The 26,998-nt window shown below is 44.3% G+C and overlaps 2 protein-coding genes across 10 annotated transcripts in view; both read left to right on the forward strand.

The window, feature by feature from the left end:
- Positions 1 to 12,965, forward strand: part of TET3 (tet methylcytosine dioxygenase 3) — a 183,039-nt gene extending 170,074 nt beyond the window's left edge. For all 9 annotated transcript variants that reach the window (XM_075062730.1, XM_032774179.2, XM_075062729.1 and 6 more), the window contains 2 exons: positions 298 to 634; positions 2,157 to 12,965. In XM_075062730.1, the coding sequence (XP_074918831.1) occupies positions 298 to 634; positions 2,157 to 4,015 (2,196 nt within the window). In that variant the 3' untranslated portion in view covers positions 4,016 to 12,965. The remainder of the gene's footprint in view (positions 1 to 297; positions 635 to 2,156) is intronic.
- A 7,913-nt stretch (positions 12,966 to 20,878) lies between these two features.
- On the forward strand, positions 20,879 to 26,909 carry BOLA3 (bolA family member 3). The gene is made up of 4 exons (XM_032774177.1): positions 20,879 to 20,945; positions 21,242 to 21,365; positions 23,940 to 24,028; positions 26,164 to 26,909. Exons 1-4 carry the CDS (start codon positions 20,895 to 20,897, stop codon positions 26,227 to 26,229), a joined length of 330 nt encoding a protein of 109 aa, XP_032630068.1. The 5' UTR covers positions 20,879 to 20,894; the 3' UTR covers positions 26,230 to 26,909.
- Positions 26,910 to 26,998: the final 89 nt, after the last annotated feature.

The raw sequence follows: 26,998 nt of genomic DNA on the forward strand, positions 1-26,998 counted from the left end.
GGCCGGGTCGGCTGGGGTATATATCCGGTGCCATAGCGGCGCCACTCCAGGGGGCGCCCAGCCGACCCGCTGAGCGTTGCTAGGGTAAAAAGTCTTCCGACGAACATGCACGCGGCGCGCGCACACCTAACTGGAATGGATATGAGCAACACATCTCGAAGAATAACAGTTACAAAGGTGAGTAACTGTCTTTTCCTGAATAGAGATGCTTTCAGGGCATACGTTATTAACAACTTGAATGGGGCTTTCAGTTTCCTGGCCATTGGCTAATTGCTGTCTCTCCCTTGTCCACCCCAGGTGTGTACCTTAACGAAGGAGGACAATCGGAGCATTGGAAAGATTCCTGAGGATGAGCAGCTGCACGTCCTTCCACTGTATAAAATGTCCACCACGGATGAGTTTGGTAGCGAGGAGAATCAGAACGCAAAGATGGGCAGCGGGGCCATTCAGGTGCTCACCTCCTTCCCCAGGGAGGTCAGGAAGCTGCCTGAGCCTGCCAAGTCTTGCAGGCAAAGGCAGCTAGAAGCCAAAAAGGCAGCTGCTGAGAAGAAGAAAATGCAGAAAGAGAAGCTAATCACCCCCGAGAAAATAAAGCAGGAAGCACTAGAAATCCCGACACTCCAGCAAAATACAGGTAATGGGCAGGGCTCTGGGTTTGCCGCGTGCCTGTATCTCAGGTGTGTTGCACAGTTTTGTTGCCCTCGGATATGAATTTATCAGGATGCTTTATAGCAAGGATCATTTGTGGTGCACTATTTTTTTAGCTCACCAGTTCGCTCGATAGCACAGATCCTGAGTGTAGCAAGTTATGTGTTGCAGCAATGCAGTAGCTCACCAGTTCGCTTCATGGCACAGATGCTTTGTGGTACCCTGTTGTATTAGCTCATCGGTATGCTTTAGAGCAGGCCTGCACAACATGCGGCCCGCGGATGCTTACTGTGCGGCCCGCAGCTGGGAGCCCAGAGTCCTTTAAATCTCAGCCGTGGCCGGGATTCAAAAAGCTCTGAGCTGCCCACAGCCGCAGGGAGCCCAGAGCCCTTTAAATCTGCCGCTGCCGGGAGCCCAGAGCCCTATGAATCCTGACTGCGGCTGAGATTTAAAGGGCTCAGGGTTCCCCGTGGCTGCGGGCTGCCCAGAGCCCTTTGAATCCCGGCCACGGCTCCAGTGGATGGGCTGGGGCTGGAATTTAAAGGGCTTGGGCTCCCCTCAGCAGCAGGAGCCCTGGGCCCTTTAAATCCCTTCCCCAGCCCCACAAAGCTCTGGGTTCCCCAGCCGCCGGAGCCCCGAGCCCTTTAATTTGCCCCTGACAGCTCCCAGCCACCTCTTTAGCTGGGAGCCCCTGGTTGATTTAAAATTAAGTATCACCTCCCACCCCCAACCTTCCTTTTTGGCCCACAGCTGTTTTGGTGGGGTGGCGCTGGGGAAGGAGGGTTTGTTTCTGCAGGACTGGGCGGTGCTGGGCAGGGTGTTTCCGCAGGGCTGAGAGGTCCTGGAGGGGGGGATGTTTCCATGGGGCCGGGGGGGTTGGCCCTCAGCTGTTTTCTTTGTAGTAATGTGGCCCTCGCCACTTTACGAGTTGTGCAAGCCTGCTTTAGAGCACAGATCCTTAGTGTGCGATAGTTCTCTTGCACTAGTGCTCACAGTGAGATTCAGACCACAAATCCTGCTTCTTGTTCAGGCACTATTCAGGCCCTTTTCTGGCTTTTTAATGCTATGCCGATGGGGGCTTTTTTATTTGGATCTTCTGTGTACCAGGACAGCTGTGCTTTGCTGCAAGGCATGTAGCTTACAGAATGTTATAGGCAAGTGACCAACAATCAAACACAGCCACGGCCTGCCCTCTAAGCAGCATTTGGATAGCATAGCTCTCCTATGTTAATCGTGTTGTACAGGCTGCTAGTTTAGGACTAGCATTCTCTTGACATCTCCAATCACATAATAAGCAGGGTGTGACCCTTGGTGAAGCTTTGGCAGTGATTGGTTCTGGGGAGAAGATCCTCAGCTGGTGCAGAGCAATGGAGTTCCATGGACTCCAGTGGGGCTCTGCTGATTTACACCAGCTGAAGTACTGGTCCATGACTTAATCTTTGGCTTACTAAGGAGATTCCCCTAGGCTGTATGGCCAGTCACCGTTACGCTTTGTGTTTTGCCCACAGGTATGGCGTTGCAAAATGGACTCTCCCAGCACTCAGTCAAACCTTCCATCAAAGTTGAACCTCACAACCATTACAACACTTTCAAATACAACGGCAATGCAGTGGTGGAAAGCTACTCCGTGCTGGGAAGCTGCCGCCCCTCAGACCCGTACAGCATGAACAGCGTTTACTCTTACCATTCCTACTATGCACAGCCTAATCTGCCTTCCATGAATGGGTTTCATTCAAAGTTCACTTTTCCCTCCTTTGGATATTACGGATTCTCCAGCAACCACATGTTCCCTTCGCAGTTTCTGAATTACGGTGCCACTGAGCCGAGGAGCGGGGATTGGGTAAGTAGCAGCTATGAGAAGAAACCCAACCTCCAAGCATTGCAAGATAACCTTAACCACACTTACAGGAATTCAGAGTTCTCAGAGCAACTCCCACACTCTGTACGAAACAAAAACCACCACCAGCGGACCTATGAGAAAGCCAACAGGTATGCCAGCCAGAAGTCCATGGCCATGTCCCACAGGACTAACTCAGTCCCAATGGAAACCCCACCGTTTGCACAAAACACAAACTGTTTCAGCAACCGAGCAATCAAACAAGAGCCCATAGACGCCTTGTCACACATCGAGTCCATTCAAAAGGCTGCTGTGAATGTACAAAACTCAAGTCTCAACCTGTCTGCTGTGCCCGTGTCATCTCAGAACGGTGATCAGGAACAACAGTGGAGTCCCTACAAAGTCAACAGGAATGTGTCTCCTTCTGACAGGACTAGTAATACAGAGCGTTCTTGGAATATGTTTACGCCCAATGACAATACCAACTTACCCAACACGAGCATGCAGGATAAATTGAATTCCTTCAATGGACACTCAAATGCTACCCAGTTACCCCAGTCTCACCTCCAGGAGAAACAATGGAATATATTTTCTGGAGACGGGCAGGCAACGCAACATAGTTCTAACCTGCTTGGGAAACCATGGAGCCCTTGCAAACTCAACGAAAGCCCTTCAGTCTTGCCTAGTTCTGCAAATTCAAACCTGCAGGAAAAGCCCTGGAACCTTAGCCAGCTGAACTTCAGCTCTACCCTGAAGGGGAACCCTGGGTTTCAAGATGAGCTGTGGAACTCGGTCAAGGTGGATGAGAGGAGGACTCCGACGCCTAGCTCGGGGCTGCATGAGAAGCCATGGGATTCCTTTGGCTTGTCAGCCACCATGGGGTCAAGCGTGTGTAGCGATAAGCCATTTGGCACCTTGAAAGCAGACGGTAACGCGTTCTTGCCCAGTATCCGTCATCAGGAGAAACTGTGGGATCCCTTCAGCTTGGATGACAGCATGGAAGAGCTGCCCGATAAGACCCTCAAGGAGGAGGAGGAAGATGAGGAGGAGGAAGAGGAGTGGTCAGACAGCGAACACAATTTCCTGGATGAAAACATTGGCGGGGTGGCGGTGGCCCCGGCCCACGGCTCCATCCTGATTGAATGTGCCAGGCGGGAGCTGCACGCCACCACCCCGCTCAAGAAACCCAACCGGTGCCACCCAACCCGCATCTCACTGGTGTTTTACCAACACAAAAACTTGAACCAGCCCAATCATGGCCTCGCCCTTTGGGAAGCCAAGATGAAGCAGCTGGCGGAGAGGGCGAGAGTGAGGCAGGAAGAAGCAGCCAGGCTCGGGCTCCAGCAGGATACCAAGCCATTCAGCAAAAAGCGTAAGTGGGGAGGCGCCATGGCCCCCGAACCCCGACACAAAGAAAAGAAAGATTCTGTCCCAACACGGCAAGCAGTGGCTATTCCAACAAACTCTGCTATCACTGTGTCCTCATATGCCTATACCAAGGTAACTGGACCATACAGTCGCTGGATATGAGATTAATACAGCTAATATGGCCATCTTACCTCAATGTCTGCGACACTGGACCACAGTGTTGCTTTGTGGTGCTTTCTCCTAATGCATGTAGGGGAAAAAAATCTACTCAAGTGCAAACCTTCTAAAATCTGCACTTTGAGAGGAGTTAAAAAACAAACAAACGAACACTTATTGCTGTTAACATTTTTCAGTAATCTAATATTTATATCTCCGCATTTTTTTAATCTATCCTTGTACACCACAAGAATGGAAAAGAAAAATTTATAGTGTCCTTTCACAAAGGAGAGGTTTTTAATTCCATTTAAAATATGTATTTATTGGATTTTTTTATTATTACAACAATGAAGCAGATCTTAAAAAAAAAAACAAAAAAAACCCCACCAAACCAGCTTGAAAAAAATAGAATCTGTACAGCTCACTCATGTTAACGCTGGTAGGGAATTTCAGCTTGGAAACCATCTGGAAACATGTGCTTTAAAGTCAATCGAAAATGGTTTAAACATCCGGTTTTTCAAATTAACTAAAAGTGCGTATTTTGCAGCTTGACTGATCGTTTCTTACAGATACAGTAACCCTCTGGGGCTGGGAAATATACAGAGAATGATGTGGAAACCAGTTGCAGATAGAGTAATGGATTCCCACTTCTAGGCAGATGCTGGGGTTTTGAAGATGGTGTGTCTAACGGAGGTCTTTTCTCCTAACAGCGCTTGTTTATAGGTAAAGGGTTTGATTTGCCTCCTACTTGCCTCAGGAATAAATCCACTGAAATTGCTGGAGTTACACCAGTGGAAAACCAGAGTCTGTGTAAACAGGCAGCAGAAGTCCCTAAGTCTGACTTAAGTGGTGCTATGCCTCATCCTGGCCCCTCTGCAAAGGGGTAATTTCCTAAGTGGGAGAACAGTCAGGTCTGATGGCTTTAAAGTGCTGTGAGTTCAGAATGTGAGCTAACACCAAGCACTTTTGATGAATACATTATAAACCAGGTTGAAAGCAAGACCAAATTATCCAGGATGATTTGTCTTCATGCTGAATAGTTTGTCAGCTATTTTGATATTCTCACCAAACTCACATTGTTATTTATTCAGCTACAAGGTGACAGTAGAGAGGACAGTAGGTTTCTTATACAAGAGAGATGAGCCTGGGACATCTGGACTACTGTCCTTGCTATTTTTGTACCGATCATACTCTGTCACCTTATAGCGGTAAAAAAAAAAATTCTGGAGGGGGAAAAAAGGGGGTTACTGTATCTTCAAGAACCCAATAAAAACTGTGAATAGTTAGTGTTGCTCTGTGTACTCACTGTTGCTAAGTTTGGTGCTTTCAGTCTCAAGGGGACGTTCTCTGTTTGATCAGCTCTGGGAGGAGTGAATACCGAAAATGACTTGCAAGCCGCCTTCTATATTTTCCAATGGTGCATGCTTCTGTACTGTAAAAACTCCCCTATGACAAGTCGGCGTTTTCAAACACAAAAATGAAATTGATGACCGTTTTCTGCAAGCTAATTATTTTCCCGGTGCCATTTTTTATAACGACGATGATGATTACAGCAAAACTAAGTGGTGCTTTTTAACAATCTGAATCATGACTTCTTTTCCCTCTCTACAAAGCTGTTGGGAACGATTGATTCAAATAACTTGCTAAATAGGAGCGACGGGTGGGAGGAAATTCTCTGAAACTAGAGAGACGTTCTCCATGGGAGGGCTGCATTTCTGTGATGTTAGCAGAAATTATATGGAGTGATCCCAAAGAAAAATGTAGGGTGAAATTCACCCATGCGCAGAGGCCCTGCACAATTTCTGTGCCCAACTTAAGCCCTGAGTTCTCACTGCTTAGGTCTCGCCTGGTGTAAAAAGACTATTGATTTCACTAGAGTTACAATCATTTACCCCAGCTGAGGATCTGGCCCTGAGGGTTTAAATGGTACTTAAGTGATGCCTGGGCCCTTGAGCATGTTCTCTACAGAGGTGAATTTCTTCCTTCATGGGAACTGAGCCCTGAGATAAATGATAAAGTACTTAATGGATAACAGGTGCTATCCTGCTCCCGTTGAAATCACCGGCAAAATTCCCACTGACTTCAGCGGAAGTCAGAGTAAGTCCATTGCCTGCTGTTCCTACAGGACATTCTGTGGGAAATTCCAAATGTAGAAGCCTGGTTCTTCAGCTGAGTAGCCCCATTACTTCTCGGGGATGGACGGGCTGCTCCCCTGCATAAGATTCTGAAAGATCAGGCCTGGTAGACATTTAAAACTGGATAACAATACTCAGTCATAATTCTGCACTTTCAGGTGCCTTTTGGAGAGTCAGAGAGAGAGAGAGAGAGAACTGAGAACTTAACCGTACATAACGTTTTGTTTACTGTAAACCTTGTTCCTCGTGCACTGGCACAGAAAATCACAGGATCGCTGTAAAACATCCTGAACGTTTGTGTGGTCTGATTTTAAACTGTAAATAGGGAAAGATTTTTTTAAAAGCACTTTCACCTAGATTTAAAAACAAAACAAAACAAAAAAACCCCAACAACTTGAAAGCAGTATGTTTTAAACAGATTATTGTGGGAGAACTGTAAATAGTGGCAAAATATTTAACATGCTTTGTCCGTCCGTCATAATTTTTTTTTCTGTATTCTGTATAGTTGCATATATTTGACAAGGAAAATCAATGAGCTATTATTGCTTTGTTATAAATACCCAAGATCATATCGAGGCTGTAGAATTATTCCAAGTCAGATTTATAGGAAACCCTCTGAACTTCATGGTATAACAAACTAAAGCACTCAAGGGGATAGATCCTCAGCTGGTGTAGAGTGGCCATTGTCTTCAGTGGAACTATGTCAGCTGTGTCTCTGGCGCTCAGTCCTTATGGTCCTGTAATGCACTGTTGAAGGCAATGGGAGTTTTATCATTGACCCCAATAGTTGCAGGATCAGGCCCTTAGTGAGCATGCTAATTTTCTAGCTTTGAGGAAATGTTGGACCTGAACTTCTTAAAAATGACTTCTTTTTGTTGTGGTGGTTTTGATTTCTTTCCAGCATCCGTTCTTTTCACCCAGGTCTCATTCGACTTCCATATTTTAGGTTGTTGCATGGGTGCCTTGAAAGCTTCTTTTAGATGACTTTGGAGAGCGAGAAATTGTAATATTTGGGGTGGGGGGGAAGGGGAATGCATTTTAAGAATGTGACAGAGTCCATCTGACCTGTCAGAGTCGCACTTCTTTGTAGGTTTCTGTTTAGTAATTTTTAGACTGATCTGATTGTGATATATTATAACATTTGTGACTATACTCATGTTCAGTGTATGTCCGGTCATATCCTATTGGTAATAGCAGTGATATTATTAGATGGAGGGGGAGAAAATGACAGAAGGGCCAAACCCTGCTTGCCTCACTCACGCAAATAATCCTTGAGGGCTGGATTCTGATCTCAGTGACCCCCTTGTAAACCCAGAGTCATTTCACTCCAGTTGGTAGAATTACACTGGCGTAACTGAGATCAGAGTCTTGGCCCGTAGTTTTGGCCCTTTAACTAAGAACATAGAGCCTGACTCTCCACTTGCTCCATCATGCCAATTTTACACCAGCATAACGGGGCGCAGAGTCAGGGTCATGACCTCATATTCTGATTTTATCTAGGTTGGTATAAATCTGGAGTGGAATTACACCAGAGTAAATTAGGTCAGAATCTGGCCTATCATTTTCCCAAACAGCTTTAAAATAGATAGTTTTGGTTAAAAAAATAAGGCTGTTCCAATTAAAAGCAAAACCTCCCAATTGCAGCCAGCACAGCTAAAATGGTGTTTTAATCGATGCTGAATACTGTTGCAGTCTCACATTGTTTTACACTACATATATAACCTACCTCAAATCTCAGTCATTAAAAATTAGCATGCTTCAGACTTCTATTAAAAATATAAAACTATGCACAGCTATTAACCCCTTGCTGCTGAAAGTCTGTTTAAAATATTTTTCTTTATTTTCTATTGGCACTATCATTTGTATCTAATGTCATGTCAATCACAATTGTTTTTAACCATGAAAAAGCCATTGTGATTCAAAGCATTAAAAGAATCCAATAGCATGAAGCAGAAATGGACCTTATATACAGCTGTATTCTTAGGATGGCTGCAAAAGATTAAGTCAGTGGAGCCATGCCAATATACACCTGCTGAGGATCTGTCCCTAGGAGTCTATTATCTCTCATAATTGAAGGATACACCGGATTCTGCTCTTGTTACACCAGAGTAAATTTGAAGCCACTTGAAGAAATAGGCTTGATTTTTGCTCTGATTTCCCCTGAGCAATTCAACTGATCCTCAGCTGGCATAAATCAGCGTAGCTCCATTGATGACAATAGAGCTGCGCTGATTTACACCAGGCCAGGCGACTTCAATGGAATTACTTCTGATGTCCACTGAGGAGTGAGGTGAGGATCCAGGCCAGTTGACTCCACCATTGTAACTGGGTGACAGCCAGCCATGTGCAGAAAAACAGCTAAGGGCCGATGCACCACTTCAGCTCATGTTGGCTTTAAGTGGAACATAAGTGGTGCACAGGCGTTCTGCGCAAGGGTGAATTTTACCCACTCAGAGCAGAATCCAGCCCAGCGTCCCACCACATTGATTTGTCTTTAATGTCATAACACAGGTGAAATGACAAGCTCAGAATACTGCTAAGGGATTTTTATTTACTTTTGGTGTAATGATTTGCAGCAGGTATAACCAACAAACGGTGCTAGGACAACAAACAAGTCTATAACCCTGGGAAAATCTTGACAAAAGGGCCTGCTCCTGCTCCCATTAAAGTCATCAGCAAAGCTTCCATCGACTTCCATGGGAAGAGGTTTTGAGCCCAAAGAGGTTGTTTTAATGTTTTTCTTTTAGGACATCAGTTTCTTCATCTGTAATGCTTTGCCTTGTTACCCAGACACAGCGGAGTGGACTGAAATCTCTCGCTTTTGACACATTTCTTGCTTCTGATAAAATCCAGGGCTCACAGCAAAAGGGGAGTAAAGGGAATGTACGGGAACCAAATATTGGCCCTGATGCTGCATTCCCAGCCTCCCTCACCTATCACTGAATTCAGATTGTGCAAGGAATCCAGGATTGCATTTGCTGTACTGCTAAATATTACTTACGCAGAGTGAAATACGCCCTCGTACAGAGGACCAGCATGAGTACACACCACTCAAATCCCAGAGATCTGACATGGCACATAGGCCTTTTGCGGGGACAAATTTCGCTCCAAGTGATTAGCAGACAGGTTGGGGAGGAAGCTTCTTCCTGCTCCCGATGAGGTCAAAGGCAAAATTCTATGGGCCTAAAGTCTCATTGGGAAACCAGTTAGGACCATTCCTCATGTACCAAAACTGTAGCTGTGTCCTGTAATAAGGCATAGTAAAGAGAGAGAAAAAAGAATTCCTGAGGTGCCTCAACTTTTCCTTTTAATATTGGAGTATGCTTTGTGGGCTATATAAGGCATATTTTTATTAAATGAAATCTTATAATAAAATGGTGCTATGGTGTTTTAACAAATTGTATCATGTTTTGCCTGATTCCATCTTGCTGAGGTGCTACTTATGTATATGTAAAACCAGAGAACCAAGAAAAAAAATTAGCTGAGAATAAAGTTTCTTTTTCTTCAGTGACAGCTTTTAGCATCTCTGCTCTGGATCTAAATATAGAGCCAGATTCTGATCTAATTCATGCTGCTGGAAATCCAGCATCATTTTACGGGGATTACTCTGGATTTAGACCTGGTGTGAGATCTGAATTTGCCTCCCAGGGCCAGATCCTCAGCTACTGTGAATGAATGTAGCTCCATATGACTTACATGAAGCTGTGATGGTTTAGATCTGCTGAGAATCTGGTCCCTATAGTTGGTATTTGCTCAGCTAATTAAGGGTTAATTCCTGCCAGCTCCTGGAAAAGTTCTATAAATTGGAAGGGGTGGCAGAATCAGAACCCAAGCAAATAACTGTAAATCTTATTACCGTGGGTAAAAAATGAAAGTGGTTTTCTTCCTTGGCTTTCTTCTTGCAGGGAGACCAAATGCACTTCATGGTCCCAACTGTGCTCTTAGTTACTCTCGTGAAATCTTACCCAAGATGCACAATGCAGCGAGGGTAGAACTGGTGCCCTGAATTTATAGTTATTATGCAAAAATAAAATTGGTGCAGAATTCAAGTTTTAGTGTCGTCCAAGCACAGAATGGAATTTTTTACCCCCATGAGTGGGTGGTAAATTCCATCTGTGTGAAGAGAGGAAAAGAAAGGAACCGTGTTTCTGTGGACCCAGAGCAGTTATTCTAAAAGTTAATGTAACATTCTACTTCTTCAACTCACGTTGTTTCAAAGCAAAAAGTAAGGGTTTAGTCCTGTGGGGCCCTGATCTTGCTCTCTTACTTACGAAAATCTCCTACTGGGCTAGATTCCGTTTGCAGTGGTGCTGGGGTAAATCTGAAGAAAGTCCATTGAAATCAAGGCATGTTTTCACCAGTGTAACTGAGAGCAAACGCTGCCTTTTGCATTCGGTTAGGGCCCGACCCAGAGTCCAGTGAAGTCAATGGGAAGCTTTTTGTTGACTTCAGTGGTCTTTGGACCAGGCCCTGACACTGCTATCACATGACTGAAAGTCAGGTGACATGGATGTAAATGACAGCTGAATATAGCCCAGTGGGAGTTCTTTGTTTTTTTCAGGATAGACCATATAGCTGCTTCTTTTAGGAATGCCTGCTTCATTTCTACCACTTAGTCTGACTTTTCTTCGTATATCACTATTTGTGGCTAGAAACATAGAGATACTTAAAACTTATACCAATACTTTTACATTTCCATTCTCCCCACGCCCCCCACTTGTGCTACTCTTTCTTTTCTTTTGAGTTCATGTGATTTGATGTTATAAACTGTACAGATACCTGAGTTTTGTTGTGTAAGCTTGCTGTTGTCACGATACATAAGAAAAATACCTCAAAAATAGACTGTCGTGGCAATTTATGATTCAACTATAGATAATGGAATAAAAAGATAGATAAAAATATTAAAAACTAAGGTATGCATTTGGTTAATTTTACACTGTACTTGACATTTTAGAACTTTTTGGCCTGCTTAGCTCTATTCTTAGGTGATTTCTCATTCATCTTACTCAATACCCTTGTTCATTTTGAATAGGACCTAATTCCATGTGTCTCATTGAAGTCTCGGCTGGTATAAATTGGCATAGTTTCACTGACTTCAGCAGAGCTATGCTGATTTACATTAGCCGAAGCTCTGGCTCAGTGACATTGCTTGTGAAATAAAGAGCTACCCACTAATGGTATCAAAAATCAGGTCCTCAGGCGCACTGGGGTAAATCTGAAGTATTGTGCACTGGTTGAAATCAGTGGCGTTTATTCTGGATTTACACCAGTGTCATTCAGAGCAGAGTTTGACCTGCATACTTTACTAGTCTTTTTAAACAAAATTATAACAAACAACTATATTAGCTTCTTTCTACATATTCTGGGGGAAAATACTCCTGGAAATATTAGGGCTTCATGCTTCCAATCCATTTCTCCTGCAAAACTTGCCTGAGCTTCAATGGGATTCTTGCTTGAGCAAGGATTGAAGGTGCTGGGCGTGTTAATCCAGATGCGAGCTGAAGAGTACAGTCACGAGACATAATCTGGTGAGACTGGACAGTGACATTTAGTGCCAGATTCTCAGCTGGTGTTAAACAGCATCACTCATGGCACATACACCTGAGGATTTGGCCCTGAGGGTCCGATTGTGGGCAGTGCTGAGCACACAAAACTGATCACAAAGTCTGTTCTGTTTAGTCCTTTGAATAACAACGGTCTCACTGAATTATGTTTTGTAACTGTACTCTTCAGCTCTTACCTGGATTACTTTCCAGGTGCCAATGCTAAATCATATATCTGGCAGCAATGGGGACCGCCCCTGCTTTCTTAATGAAGACAGGTATCCCATTAAACTCAGCAGGGCCTAGTGCTCATTTACATTAAGGTCCCTTTACTCAGCCAAAGTGGTAAAATGGGCTTTAATGTAAATGAGAACCAGGCCCCATGGGAGCTTTGCCTTTATAAAGGATATGCAGGTTCAAGGTCTAGGTTTTATGTCGCTCTTTTTGCCTAAGAATAGCAGAGCATGCTGGCCTAATTCTTCTTCTGTTCCAATATCAGGGATCCTTTTTGTAGTGATTTTCCCATCTTTTCCTCATTTTAACAACCATTTTTCAGGGATTACTCACCGCTGGTCACACTTTGAAAACATTTTACTGTTTAGCTGGTTTTTGACCTCCAAGTCTTTATTTTTAATACTTTTTTTTTTTTTGTATGTAACAAAACAAAACCAGGTTAAGTATAGGTGTGATGCTGTCTTTTCTTTTTTTTTTAACAACAAAAATGCATTTTTAATTTAAGAGAAATGAGGAAACAGGTTGTATTGTGACAGGCTAATTCAGTTGAGTTAATTTTAAAACCGTGACTTATCGATGTATTTGATTTCTTGTCTCTTTGAATTCATATTTGGTGACAAGGCCTCCAGTGGAGGCATCCTTGTGAATCACACTTGAAGATTTCTTTGTTGACTTGTGACTGTGGCTACTTGAAATGAAGTTTTATCTGGGGTTGATTGACGAATGGTAGATTTTACAGTGTCTCAAGGCAATAGGATTAATGTGTATTAAACTGTAGATATTATTAGTACAGTAAATTTATGCTGATAATTTTATTTTGTATAATTTCCCCCCTCTTTTTTGTTTGTATTTTTTCCTTACACTTTTTTTCTCCAGTGTTTCAGTAAATTTATTTTTTAGGATGCCTAAAAATTGCAAGTATGGGTCCTTTTTTTTTATTTGTATTTTAAGTTACACACAACCAGCTGGTTTGTGAAATGTATTATTCCTGATATCTTTAAAATATTGTGGGTGTTTTAATAAATTTTATATTTATTTTTTGCACTCAAATTCAGTGTTTTTTTTCCTCTCCCCCACCAAACTTAGTGAAGATGACGCTGTTTTTTATTTGATGATGACTTGGAAAGATCACACAACTGGACTTTAAAGGTCACACGGACCATAGACTATTAGTCTGAGGTCTTCGAAGAAGCCTAAGGGAAAAAGTTGTCTGACTCTCACTGAATTTCAATGAGACTAAGCCCTGGTCTACACTGGGGGAGGGGGGGAATCGATCTAAGTTACCCCACATACTTAGATCGACTTACCATACTGTCTTCACCACAGTGAGTTGACTGCGGCCGCTTCCCCGTCAACTCTGCCTGTGTCTCTCACAGTGCTGGAGTACAGGAGTCAATGGGAGAGTGCTTGGGGGTCCATTTATCGCGTCTAGGCTAGATGCAATAAATCAATTCCCTCTGGATCGATCGCTGCCTGCCAATCCGGCAGGTAGTGTGGACATACCCTTGGGCACTGGGCCCAGATCCTCAACTTCTGAGGAACTGGGTTGTCATTCCTTAGGATCCCTGGAAAATCTCCATCTTAAACCATCCTAAGAAATCTAGAGCCGGATTATCAGCAGCTGTAAATCAGCATAGTGCCACTTGGATAGAAATACGCTGATTTTTCACCAGCTGGGGATTCAGCCTCTGACTTTTAAACCTTCTAGGTCAAAATTGGGTGCCTAGAATTAGGCACCTAAATCCGCATTTGTATCCAGTGGGAGGTGCGTGTGCTTTGAAAATCAGGTCACAAAGGGCAAGAGTGAGCCAATCTTATTCATGGTGACAAGTATCTTACTCTGTGAGAAATCCATTTCAAATCAGTGAGACGACCTGCATAGTAAGTCACTACTCAATGTGACAGAATCCAGCTCTTCATTCAGTACCACACCCAGGTAAGAAAATTTTGCCCCTACAGCTTAACATCTTTGGTTATAAATATTATTAGAGCAAGTAAAGAATACATAGATTAACACAGGATGGTTAAAATGGACCCACTCAAAAAGGATGAAATTCAGGCCTTGTGCAGAAATCCTGCACAAGGCCTGTCACAGTTACATTCCATTTAAACCCTATTTTGAGGGCATAAAAAGGAACAAAATGGTACATCAGCTTTGTGCTGGCCTGTGCACAGAAGTGAACTTCACACAGTGCACACAGGTCCTGCAGGAGTACCGTGTCCTATTCTTGGTGCTACACAGGTCCTGAGTCTTCCACCTTTACTCAAACAGGTACTTTAAAGTAACATCTTCTTTCTCTAATTTTGGAGATCATACATGTAAACATCCAGCCCACATTAATGAAAGAAAAAAGATCCTGTAGCGCTTAAAAAAAAATAAATAAATAAATTTAAGGCTGGTATATTTAAAGGAGCAGAAGGGAGATAGATGTCCAGCTCCCAGTGAAGTGAAAATACCAGCCAACAATTTCTTTGTGTAATCAGAAACCAAAAAGGCCAGGAGCGGGGAAACCCCACGGAAACTGCACAAAGAAGTGAAATCTGTTTTAAATATCAAGGTTCAAAACCAAACTACTAGAGGAAAAGTTATGATTTGTATATAGAATTGGATTCCCCAACAGCTGCTTTCTCTTGAGGCCAGGACACTTACAGAATACAGAGCTACAGGATGTTTAGAAAGCAAGGGTGAAATCCTGGTCACCTTGAAGTCAATGGGAAAACACCCATTAACTACAATGGAACCAGGATTTCACCTCAGGATTGGTGTTGTCTCTTACATTTATTCACTTGTCGGGAAAGAGAATAACCCAAGCAGAAAAGAAGAGGGACAGAAAAATGCAGTGAACTGCTTCTAGCTGTGCCACTAGCAGGTATAATCAGCATAACTCCATTGATTCACTCTGATTTACATCAGCTGAGGATCTGACTCAGTCATAGGAAAAAAGGTGCATCCCCAAAATGCATCAGCAGAGGAAACGAGAAACATTTGAACAGAGCAGCATGAAGTTAAGATTCTGATGATGATCAAAGCCCAACCTTTTTAGTAATGAGTGGTTGTTTTGGATCATAGCAGCAATGGGAAATGCCTCTTATTAATGTATGGATTTCTTATGCCTGTAAGGGTAGGATAAAGACTACAGATAAGGCTCTTACATTATCTGATTTTAAACTGACACTATTCTTGATCTTAAGGCCAAGAGGTATCTTTCTTGCAAACTGTATTCTCAAATGCTCTACAGTTAAATAATACAGTTACAAAGTTAAGGCCTAATTGTATAATTCCCAATCTTGGGTGAAATTCATCCCTGTACAGGGGGCCAATACAAGACCTATATACTACTTAAATCCCCAAAATAGGGCTTATGTGGGACTTAAGTGGTACAGACTTTGTGAGAAAGATCCTCTGCACAGGAACAAATTTCACCTTTAATGTTTGCAGATTTGGGCCCATTAATAAAAACAACAGAAGAGATACATTAAGATGTATAGAAAAGGATCTTGAATTAAATTTGAAGAAAGTGAAAGCCAATGAGCAGAGACATCTAAGAAAGAAAACAGCGACAGTGCCATTGCTACTTGATATGATGTCTCATTCTAAACCAGTGTGTTCTAAAAATGTAATTGGAAATTGGACAACAGATTGCTGAAAGGCAGAAAAGCCCTGTTCAGAAGAAAAGTGGTAAGGACTTTGGATGAGATGCAAACACAGTGATAAAGAGGCACTTACAACAACGCTGGTGGTCTATGAAAGGCCAGTAAAACTATCTGAGTAATTTGTTAATTTTAAGTAAAGGGCAAATACAGGAAGAGGTGCTGAATCAACTAAATAAAACAAGGAAAAGCCATTAAATGGATAAGACCTTGTAAGGCCTTCCAAGCACTCTAGCCTCTAGAGAACAAATGCGGGAAGAAGGTCAGGTTCTGGTGTAACCTTTAAAGTTAAAGGGTAAGGAGGATGGTCTGTTGATTACGATATCGTAGTGGGAGTTAGGAAATTTGGCTATGATGGGTGCCATTAAAAACCATAGCGAGAGACTGAAAACCTCAGTGCCCTTTCTGGCTCTGCCTTGGACTTGCTAGTTCTATGCCTCAGTTTCCCCATCTGATAAGTAGTGCTGATAAGACTGGTACGTTAGGGAGAGCACCTCCATTTCAAAGAAATAAAGAAGCTTGCAGGCCAGATCCTCAGCTGGTGTAAATCAGCTTAGCTGCATTTTGTTGTCTTTTCAGCTTGGAAAGAACAGTTTGGGCACTACCGGAAATAAAAAAGAACAGTTTTTATTGGTTTTGCTTCAACAAAGAATATCGTGTATCCTGCATGGATTCCTTTGAAGTGACACAGCTCTGATAAAACAGTAACCATACATAGATAACAGAATGCTAGTTCCTTAGTGTCCATGCTACTGTACTATACTATGGAGCAGGAGCAGCATGAGTAGTGGAGCAGGGGGCAAGAGCCTAATTCTTCACTGTGGCAGACTACTTTAATGTTCATGGGAGCAGAGGACGCCAAACAGCTCTGACAATCAGACCACTTCTGGTTAGATGTCTAAATGTGGATTTAGGAGCCTAACTTTAGGCAGCTATGTTTGAAAATTTTAGCGTAAGTCATTAATTCTCACACCCTCAGGTAGGTGATATTAGCTCCCTTTTTTACAGAACAGGAAACGTATACAGAACAGTAGAGATTTGCCCAAGGCTATCTAGAGAATCACTGACAGAGTCAGGCATAAAACCAGGAATTCCTAGTTCCCAATGCCATGCATAGTCCAGAGAGCGGGTGCTACACAGGTTTGCTTCTTGTATAAATGCAAATAGCAGTCATAACATCCATTGTTCTTTTGTAATGTAAACTGAGATGGGAGTATATCAACAAAGAAACTAGCAGTGACATGACAGGTATGTTACTCTGCTAATTATACACTATACAAATTGTATTATCCCAAATATCATTCTGGGGCCAATTAACACAAGTGTTGTATGTAAGACACATGAGGTAATTGTCCCGCTCTACTCAGGGCTTGTGAGGCCTAAGCAGGAGTACCGTGTCCTATTCTTGGTGCTACACTTTAGGAAAGTTGTGGAGAAATTGGGAAGAGTCTAGAGGAGGGCAACAAAAATGATTAAAGGTTTAGAAAAGCTGATCTGTGAGGAAAGGTTTAAAAAACTGGGCATGTTTAGTTTTGAGAAGAGACTTGAGGGAACGTGATAACAGTTTTGAAATATGTTAAAGGCTGTTATAACGAGGGTGGGATCAGTTGTTCTCCATGTCCACTGAAGGTAGGGCAGAAAGTAATGGGCTTAATCTGCTGCAAGGGAAATTTAGGTGAGCTATTAGGAAAAAACTTTCTACCTCTAAGGGTGGTTAAGCTCCAGAACAGGCTTCCAAGGGAGGTTGTGGAATCCCCGTCATTGGAGGTTTTCAAGAGCAAGATGGACAAACACCTGTCAGGCTGGTCTAGGTTTAATTGATCCTGCCTCAGCGCACACAGACTCTTGAAGTCCCTTTCAGCCCTACATGTCTATGATTCTATAAACAAGCCTGATTAGGGTGACCAGATGTCCCAATTTTATAGGGACAGTCCCAATTTTGGGGTCTTTTTCTTATATAGGCTCCTATTACCCTCCACTCCCATCCTGATTTTTCACATTTGCTGTCTGGTCACCCTAAGCCCAATCCATTACACAGAAATCTCAGCCTTATATCCTCTGCTGTGCCTAGCTAGAATGCTAACTAATGCTAACGTTGCTGATGCATACATCATACAGGATTCACTGAAATGGTTAATTATTTTATGTTTACCGTACAAAGTGTTTGAACTCCTACAGTCCCTGTCTAGTCCCACAATTTAGTCCACACATAATTTTAGAACTAGTTTTATCTTGGCTGTAAGGAGCTTTGTCCATACAGAAAAAATAAAATAGGGCATAGTCATAATGTCCTCACAAGGGAAGTGATATAAGGTGCTCTGATCAATTTCTCATATGTGGGATGTAATTATTATTCCATTTATTTATCAACTTATGCTCAGAAGACGGGTAGCTAGTGATTGAAAATAAAGAGCCAGAAGTAAAATCACTGGACCAGATTGTTAGCTCAGTTCCACCAATGTAAACCCACAATATTACCACTCAATTCAGTAGGCTTATCTGGGTGGAGCTGAGATCAGAATCTGGCCTATTACTGCCATTAATGTGGGCTGAACACTAAATGGTTCTTGAAAGGCAAACCTAGTCTATCAAACAGATTCAATAATGCAGTGGTTCCCAATGTGGTGCCCGCAGGCACAATGGCGCCCATGGGGGCATCTTAATGTACCCGCGTCCTGGCCCCCGGGAGAGCACCCGCCGAAATGCTGCCGAATTTCAGCCGAATTTCGGCGGCGGCGCCTTTCAATGACGACGCTTGCCATCGACGAGTGACATCATCGAGAGGTGACAGCAAGCGGTGTCATCGAGAGGCGTCGCCACCAAAATGCCACCGAAATTCGGCGGCAATTCGGCGGGCGCTCCACCGCCGCAGTGGTCCTTCAGCTGGCGCCCGTTGGCCGAAAAGGTTGGGGACCACTGCAATAATGTTTAGCCCATACATTAACATTTTTGTTTCAGATGTAGATTTCAAAGCACTTTAAAGACTTGCACATTTATTTATATAGCTTGAGGCAGTGTGGTCCAGTGGCTAGGCCACCAGAATGGGAGGCAAGATACATGTTTTCTATTCCTGGCTCTGCTAATGACTCACTAGGTAAATCAGTGGTTCTCAAACTTTTCTTTTTTCCACAGACCACTTGAAAATTGGTGAGGGTCTCAGTGGACCCTTTAATGATCTTTCCAAATGTTGTTTGTACCATTAGCTAATAATTGTAAAGCATTTTGATGAAAAGCACTATATAAAAAAAACCCTTAATAATAATAGACTTTTTTTTGTTATGCAAATAAAAGCACACAACTCATATTTTAATATCAGTAGTTTTAAATTTCTAATGTGATGGCTGTGCCCCTCTCCCCTGCCATAGCAGCCCCCGAGCTGGGGCTGGGGAGGAGTGAGGTCTCTCCCCACCACAGCAGCCACAGACCTGGGTCTGGGAAGGAATGGAGTCTCTCCCTCTCTCCCACACGGCAGCAGTCCCTGAGCTGAGGCTGGGAAGGAGGGGGGTCTCTTCCTGGCAGCCGCAGCCCTGGAGCTGGGGAAGTCGCCTCTTCCTCTGGCTGCCGCAGCCCTGCACATCCCTAATTACCCCCACCCCCTCTTCTCACCTCACTGCCCCCCCTCCCACCAATTCCCTATTGTCCCCAAGGCCACTACCTCACCTTACATGTGCATCTTCTCCAGGGTCCAGGCACCTAATTAGTGTAGCCACGCCTGATTAGGTGGGTGGCCCTTCGTTCTCTTGTGTGGCGCCACCTTGGTGCACACCTTAGAAGGAACCCCATAGGGGTGGGAGGCTCTGGGAGGAGGGTTTGGGGGAGCAGCCCCATGGGGTGGGAGGATGGTTAAAGCAAACTATCTGTGGACCACCTGAGTGGAGCTCGTGGACCACCACAGTTTGAGAACCTCTGAGGTAAATCACTTAGATCCAAATTATTTTAGTTTTTTTTTTCTATCACACCCACCACTGTAATTTCTAAACTACTTTCCATGTAAATTAGAAAGGCATGATGAACTGCCAGGAGTCTCCAAAGAGCCTTATTTAAACCATATTAAAGGGCTCACTCAGAAAGCACCCCTCTAGCACTGGGAGCTGTTTAACACCAGGCCAGTCCTAATGTGCAGGATTTCTTTCTGGACTGTTGCTAGCAGCAAATACTCCCACTAAATAATAAGCTCTTCAGGCAAAGGAGTATGTCTTAATTGGTGTTTTCAGCTTGTAGATTCAGGGTGTTATATACATTATTTCTAATAACAATACTAGCTTTTGAATGTTGACAGTTGTGTGTCTACAAGGGTCGGGCACATGCATAGTCTATGGCCTAGCCATCCATTTGCTGGGAGCCTGTCTGCTGGGACCTTTCACAGGCTAGGAGCTAAGGAGCTGTCTCCCAACAGTTATGGTAAGTTCCTCCTCTTACCTGCTGCTGTTTGTGGCATTTAGCTAGGGTTACCCAGTCCCAAATTTTGTGGTAGCATCTCACATTTATAAAGGTGAACCCAGGTCCTGAAACAGGTCAAGGGATCATGTTACTGCTGCTATGCCTAGGGGGGATGCGGGTGGGGTGGGGGGAGTAGCCCCATGGGTGGGGATGGTTGGAGGCAAGGGGGGATGGGAGAAGCAGCCCCATGGGGGGAGTAGGCTCGCAGGGGGGTGGCGCTGGTGGAGGGTGTTGGGGGGAAGCAGCCCCATGGGGTGGGAGGCTCGGGGGGAAGCAGTCCCATGGGGGGGGCAAGTCCCATGGGGGGGATGGATTAGGAGGCAATGGGGGCGGGAGCGGCCTTCCGTGGGGGGAGGGTTGGAGGCGATGGGGGAGCATGTGGCATGGGGAGATGTTTGGAGGCGAGGGGGAGGCTGGCCACCATGGTGAGGATGATTTGGAGGGCGATGGTGGGAGGCTGTGCCCGTGGGGGATCGGGGGATGGTTGGATGGCGACTGGGGGAGATGCAGGCCCATGGGAGTGAAGGTTTGGATGGGCTGATGTGGTTTGTAGGAGCAGGCGCCAGCGGGGGGGATGGCTGGAGGTTGCGTATTTGGTGGTGGAGCGGACCCGGCGGGGGGGATGTGTATTGAGGACGATTGTGTGGGGAAGCGGCCCCCGGGGGGGGGGATGTGCGGCCCATGGGGAGGATGATTGGAGGCGATGGGGGGAGCGGCCCCGTGGGGGGGGTGGTTGGAGGCGATGGGGGGAGCAGCCCCGGGGAGCGGTGGCGGCGTTGGGGGAGGAGCGTGGCGGGGCCGCCGTGGCGCCAGGGGGCGCTGGGCCGCGCTCGATCCGGAGCTCTCGGACCCTCCCTGTGGCTGGGCCCGGGCGGAGAGGACATGGCCGCCGCCGTCAGCGCCGGCATCCTGGGCCTGGGCCGCGGGCGCAGGGTGAGGGGCCCGGGGCCGTGGCAGGACCCCCGCGTTGGGAGGGGCGCGGCATTGCACAGTCCACGTATTAAGCCATGTGGGGTGTCGGGGCTCTGCCCCTGTGTTGTTGCCCCTCCGCCCCGCGTGTGGCTCTGCTGCTGACCCCCGTCGGGGCTATGGGAGCGGTGACTCCTCCGGTCTCACAGGGCCTCGCCCTGCCGGGCCTCCAGCGCAAACCCAGTCCTGCCCCTCCCCACCTGCCCGCAGTTTTCTGTGTAACGATCTTGTCCCTTGTCTGTGTTTCTTCTTCCCGCTAGATCCTCCTCCTGCGCCACACGCGGAGAACCTTCGCTTCGCAGACTGATGGGGAAGCCAGGGTGGTGCAGGTCCTCAAAGAAAAATTCCCTCGGGCTTCGGCCATCAAAGTAGTGGATATATCAGGTAGGTAGAATCGTGCAGGCGGGATCTCTTCTGTGGTTTGGGAGGGATGCAAAGACATTTTTGTCCCCAAGGCCACTACCCCCAAGGCCATGGTCTGGTGCAGGCAACGTGTCCGCTTACCCGATGGCTTCCATGTAGGGACCAAAGAATCCTGTGGCACCTACAGACTAACAGACTGTATTGGAGCATGAGCTTTTGTGGGTGACTACATGCATCCGAAGAAGTGGGTATTCACCCACAAAAGCTCATGCTCCAATTCGTCTGTTAATCTATAAGGTGCCACAGGATTCTTTGCCGCTTTTACAGATCCAGACTAACATGGCTACCCTTCTGACATGTAGGGGCCATGAGTGTCCAGGTTCAAGCCTCAGCTGCAGGGTCTGATGTGCTTTTCTTCAGCATTGAGAACAGGGATTTTTGTTTTCTGGGGACTGTCTTATAAACTGCTATAAATCCTCCTCCTCTTTGAACCTATCCTCTCTAGGGAGTCTCCATCATAGTTTTATAATATAGGCCATGTCTACGCTGCCTTCTAAACATGACTGTCTTTGCCTCTGCTAAGTTTATCATCATTTAGTGTAGACACATTCAGAATTTATCAGAGTTGAAAAAATCCTTGCGCCCTTACCCCCTACTGCTAGCAACCCAGGTAAAAAATTGTGGCTGTTAACAGTTGATAAATAAGGTGACAAAATTGTTGCCCATGAGAACTTAAATATCATGGAATAATGGTCTCGTGGTTAGAGTACAGGGCTGCAAGACAGGAAATCTGAGTCCAATTCCCAGCTCTGTCACAGCCCCATTTTGTGTCCATGTCATTTCTGTCTCAGACTGTCTGTGCTGCTGCTGGAAGGTGTGATTCCCAAACTGGATAGACAGACTTGTCCTAGTTCTGCTTGAACTAGCATGGTAAAAATAGCAGTGTGGGCGTTGTGGCATGGGCAGCTGCTCAGGCTAGCCACTCGAGCTCAGACCCAGATGGTCAGGCAGGCTTGGCCCTCAGGTGGCCAGCTCAGCCACCACCCATCCACACTACCCATCAAAATGCTTTCCTCTAGAGCTTGGAAAGAAACCCAAGATTCCTGAGTTTCACCATTCCTTTGCTGTCAGTAACGTGAAGCCCACTGGCAAACTAATGCTGGTCCATGTAGAGGATGACAACCTGCTATTGCTATCAATTACTCTTGTTAGCTCAGGTCGCAGAGGTCTGTGTGGTGGAGCTAAAGGTTCAAACCATATGGCTGTAAATCTGATGGAATGTCTGTGTTTCTTTTTTTCAATTTGCTTTTTCAAAAACCAAGAAAAATTCAGCCTCAGTGTATGTAAATGCCAGAGTTAAGGTTGCCTGTGAAACTTTGATTCAGCTTCCTTGTGTGACCGTAGTTTTTTTTTTCCCCCCAGGACCCCTCTCTCATTTAGTGCACAGGCTGGACATGCCCTGGCAATGAACCAGGGTTATGTAGAAAAGGAAGCTATTGTCTATAGGATCTCTGCCTCAAATATTGCAGAATTTGGAAGGTGTGTAGGGAACAAGGTAGGGGATTGCAGGAAGAGAAAGGAGGTCTCATGGCAGTTGAATGCTGCCCTGGAATTTGCCTCTGCCACAGATGCTGGGCAAGTCACTTAAACAACTTCTCAGAGGCGGTCACGAATGGTGTGTTCTTTGATGCCCTACTTGAGATATTGTGGTCCAATTTTCAGATGTGTTAAGCACTCACAGCTGCAATTGAAGTCAATGGGAGCTGTGCTTAGAACATACATGATGCTGTGTAATGCTAAATACTCTCAAAAAGCCGGTCCTAAACATCTCAATTTGCATACCCAAATTAATGGATACTTTTGACCTTTAATCTCTCTGTGCTTCAGTTCCACTTCTTTAAAAGAAAACTCCCTCATCTCTCAAGGGTGTTGAGAAAACAAATTCATTAGTGTTTGTGTGGGTTTGAGTAGTGTGCAGTAAATAAGGCCAATGGCCACACACTGAATTATAAAGATAACAAAATATATTGAATAGTAAAGTAAGCTTCTCACACAGTGAGCATTGCCCATTCTAAGCACTGAGACATGGGTTTTGTGGGCGGAAAAAATAGAATGTGAACCCGTAATTAAAGACTGTATCACAATGTATATGCACAGAGTGGGTGAATTCAGGTTCCAGAGGCAGTCTTCAGTCTGGTATTTCCCAACTTTGCAACCTTAATATTCTTTTAACGTAGTTTGCGTGTGTGTAACATTGCCTAGTCCAGTGATTCTCAACCTTTTCCATATTCAGACTCCACCCTAGGACTTCCCTCCCATCTAGCTAGGACTTCCCTTTGGTTTAGCAATAAGGGAGGTGAAATTGATCAGCCTGACTTAATTGTATAAGCTTAAATACTTATCACAATTTATGGGGTTTGTTTTAAGAAAGACTTCACAGCTTTCAAACATGCAGCATATGGTAGTAATTTGGACAAGAAAATCTGTTTAAATGACTTTTCCTGCCAATGCCCCTTAAACTATAATCACTCTGTATACTGCATACAATTGTAATGACTAAGACACTGATATAATCAATGTAATTTTGTTTTAAAGGAGGTTGTGGAGCAATGTATGAAATTCATATAGAATCTGAAGAATTTAAAGAAAAGAGAACTGTCCAGCAACATCAAATGGTTAATCAGGTAACTAGAGTTGTGGGATCTAGAAGGGCAATCATATTCCTTTGTTATAACCAGTGGTGCATTAATTCCACCCTTTGGAGTGTGGGAACTTTCCTACAAAAACTAAATATGTGAGGAGATTATTTCAAGGTATGTCCAGGACGATTTGCCATTACCTGGCCAAAACCACTGCCAAAGGTGTTCTCCTAGGTATAGCTAACAGTTTCAGGGCTTGGTACAACAGGGTGTGGAGACCCCACAACCCAATTAATTTCAATGTGAGTAGAGCAGATTTAGGAGCTCAAGGATTAGGTGCTGAATACTGACCTTCACACACCATCAATAACACAGATTTCTGAGGGTTATCCTGTGTGTGGATCAAGCATAGAAAAGCTAGAGGAGATAAAGACCTGTTGGATCATCTAACCCATCCCCTTACTACTGAAGGATTCTTCCCTATGGGATTGTCTCCAGTCTAGTTCAAAATGACCCAAGTGATGTGGCTTTCAGTACTTCCCTTGGGATGAGAAGGGCATTACACACAATCTCATATCAGGAAAAGCGTCCTGACAGTTTCCCTGTCTTAAGTTGGTCCCAGTTTTATCCCCTTTTACCTCCCAAATGGTTCTGTATTGCAAGGGGTCTTATACACTGCTATAGTCTTCTTGCATGATTATCAGGGAGAAGGCAGCTGGCACCCTAGCCAAACTAACAGATGGCTAGTGGTAAAGTAAGAAGTTGGGGCTAGGGAGGATGTGGACCTTAAAAATACCACCCCTGCCCCCCTCCTGATTTGTCCCATTACAAAACGTAATGTCTCAAAGTCTAAATGTTCATTAATAATTATAGCACCCAATTATGTGATAAGGACTCTATACATAGGATTGTTCTTTGTCCTGAAAAACTTACAACTGATTGTAAGCTGCTGAATATACTGAATTCCAAAAACTTAAATTGTAGACTTGTGTGGTATATGCGGAAAGATTTTAACGGATATAACCTTAGACTTGGATTGGATGTGTTCCACTCGCATTAGCCTAGGTTGATTGGAAAGAACATTCCTAGAACCATGTCCTTTACTCTGAGAGTTGCCCTGAGTTTTCTTACAAAGGTATTTAGACCAGTGGTCCCCAAACTCTTTACCTCGTACCCCCTTTTACCCCAACTATGCCCCACCCCACCAGAGTGGGGACACTGATAGGAGTAAGGGAGCCAAGGAGGGGGGCTGAGGCTGGTGGCTGAGGCCAGGAGCGGAGCTGGGCGGCCTGGGCCTGGGCCTGGGCCTGGGCCTGGACCCGTGCCCCAGCTGCATCCCCCAGAATGTTCCTCCGATTTAGACTGACCTAATAGCACTTTAAAGAGGCATGGGAACTGGAAGTCTATAAGCATAGTTTCATGTTATCCAGAATTCTGTTGAAAAGAAAGAGGTAATTATTCTTTATAAAATTTCTAGTTGATGCATGTACTTCCTACAACTCTAATTTCTTTAACTTGAAGCAATTTCTTCAAAGTAACTCAGTTTCTGAAATCTTACTGTAGTGAATTAGTGCCATTTCTTGTGAACTCTTGTCTGGCATGAGGGCTAGGACCACTAGACAGACTAAACAAACACCACAAACCTGGGTTTTAGCTGAAGTGATAACCTGACAGTGAAAGGTTCTTCTGCCATTATCAATCCCCCTTTTCTGGAATAGGGAGCAATGCAAAATAGTTGGAGGCTCCACATCTAATTGGCTAATTTATGGAGACCAAGCAAACTGGGTTAATTACAGCATGTGGTTGAGTTTTTGTGACATTCTTTAAGAGGAATTGCAACCAATTCACAACGTACTGGAGTATTCTAGGAGCCTGAGATTTTTCCCCTATCCCCTTTAAGGAATAAAAATAAACTGGCTACATCAAGGAAGTATTCATTTTAATCATGCTCTTAATTTGTCCCGTTTGGTTTCAAGTGAGGAAGTCTCTCTCCTCCTGCCCAGTACCAAGTAACAGACCAGGGTCAAAAATTAGTGCTTGCATAAAGAACAACTGCTGGTCCACCGTTATCTTTATAATAGTATCGTGGGTCATCTTCCTCTATCACAGACATCTGTTCTGTTGTGCTCAGTTGCTTTTGTGTTGTTTTGTTCAAAGACTGGTTTAATTTCTTATTTTAGGCACTAAGTGAAGAAATTAAAGCAATGCATGGACTACGGATATTCACATCTATTCCAAAGCACTGAAGATGAACCAGGCAGCATTGTTAGAAACCTGTGTGGAGATAGGACACCTATGGGCATGAGACAAAACAGGAAGTTTGTATTATGGACTTGTTTATCTTTAAATCAGTATTTAAAGTTGTTAAAACAAAGACAGTAAGTATTTCAGAAGCTATTTAAAGAGAGATCCTATTTAATTTTAACTTGTAGATTGATTTCTTATCCTTTCACGAAGTACCTGATGCCAGATCTTAGTTGGTTACTTTATCAAAAAACTAATCACTGTAAGTCAAGGATGGAACTGGAATGCCATGGTTTGTGGAGCATGTTGCAGAGGGTAGTATTGGCTTCCAAAGTATCTTTCAGTACTAACGTCTAGTGGAAAAGGACCACAGCAGTGATGATTCTACAAAAGAGATCATGAACCAAATAAACCAAAATAATAATGTATGTTTGTGCTATGTGCTTGACTCATGTTCTGTTTTAGCTCAGAGGAAAACAGGGCAGTGGGGAAACTGCAGCTTACAAAGAAATTACTTCAGAGGCTGTAGAGTCCCCTATTCAATGTGCCTTCTCAGTCAGTCATCTTACTTCAAACATGGCTTTGTAAGAGAAGCTTGCAGGATAATCCTGAGTTGTCTGGCACAGCTACTGAATATGAAATTAAGACTGTTTCTTTTTAAATGAAAGGCTTTGTTACATTACTTCAGTGTGATGTCCTTGAAAGGATAATGTGCTTAGGTTTCCTGTTGGGCAAAACTCAAGGCATAATGCTCTGAGTCTGAATTATGAG

Source organism: Chelonoidis abingdonii, chromosome 2, assembly GCF_003597395.2.
Source record: "Chelonoidis abingdonii isolate Lonesome George chromosome 2, CheloAbing_2.0, whole genome shotgun sequence".
Lineage (NCBI taxonomy): Eukaryota > Metazoa > Chordata > Testudines > Testudinidae > Chelonoidis > Chelonoidis abingdonii.

Coding starts and splice junctions, on each gene's coding strand:
- BOLA3 (XM_032774177.1), top strand. CDS start 20,895: ATGGCCGCCGCCGTCAGCGCCGGCATCCTGGGCCTGGGCCGCGGGCGC. Junction 20,946..21,241: donor GCCTGGGCCGCGGGCGCAGG/GTGAGGGGCCCG, acceptor TCTTCCCGCTAG/ATCCTCCTCCTGCGCCACAC. Junction 21,366..23,939: donor CAAAGTAGTGGATATATCAG/GTAGGTAGAATC, acceptor TTTGTTTTAAAG/GAGGTTGTGGAGCAATGTAT.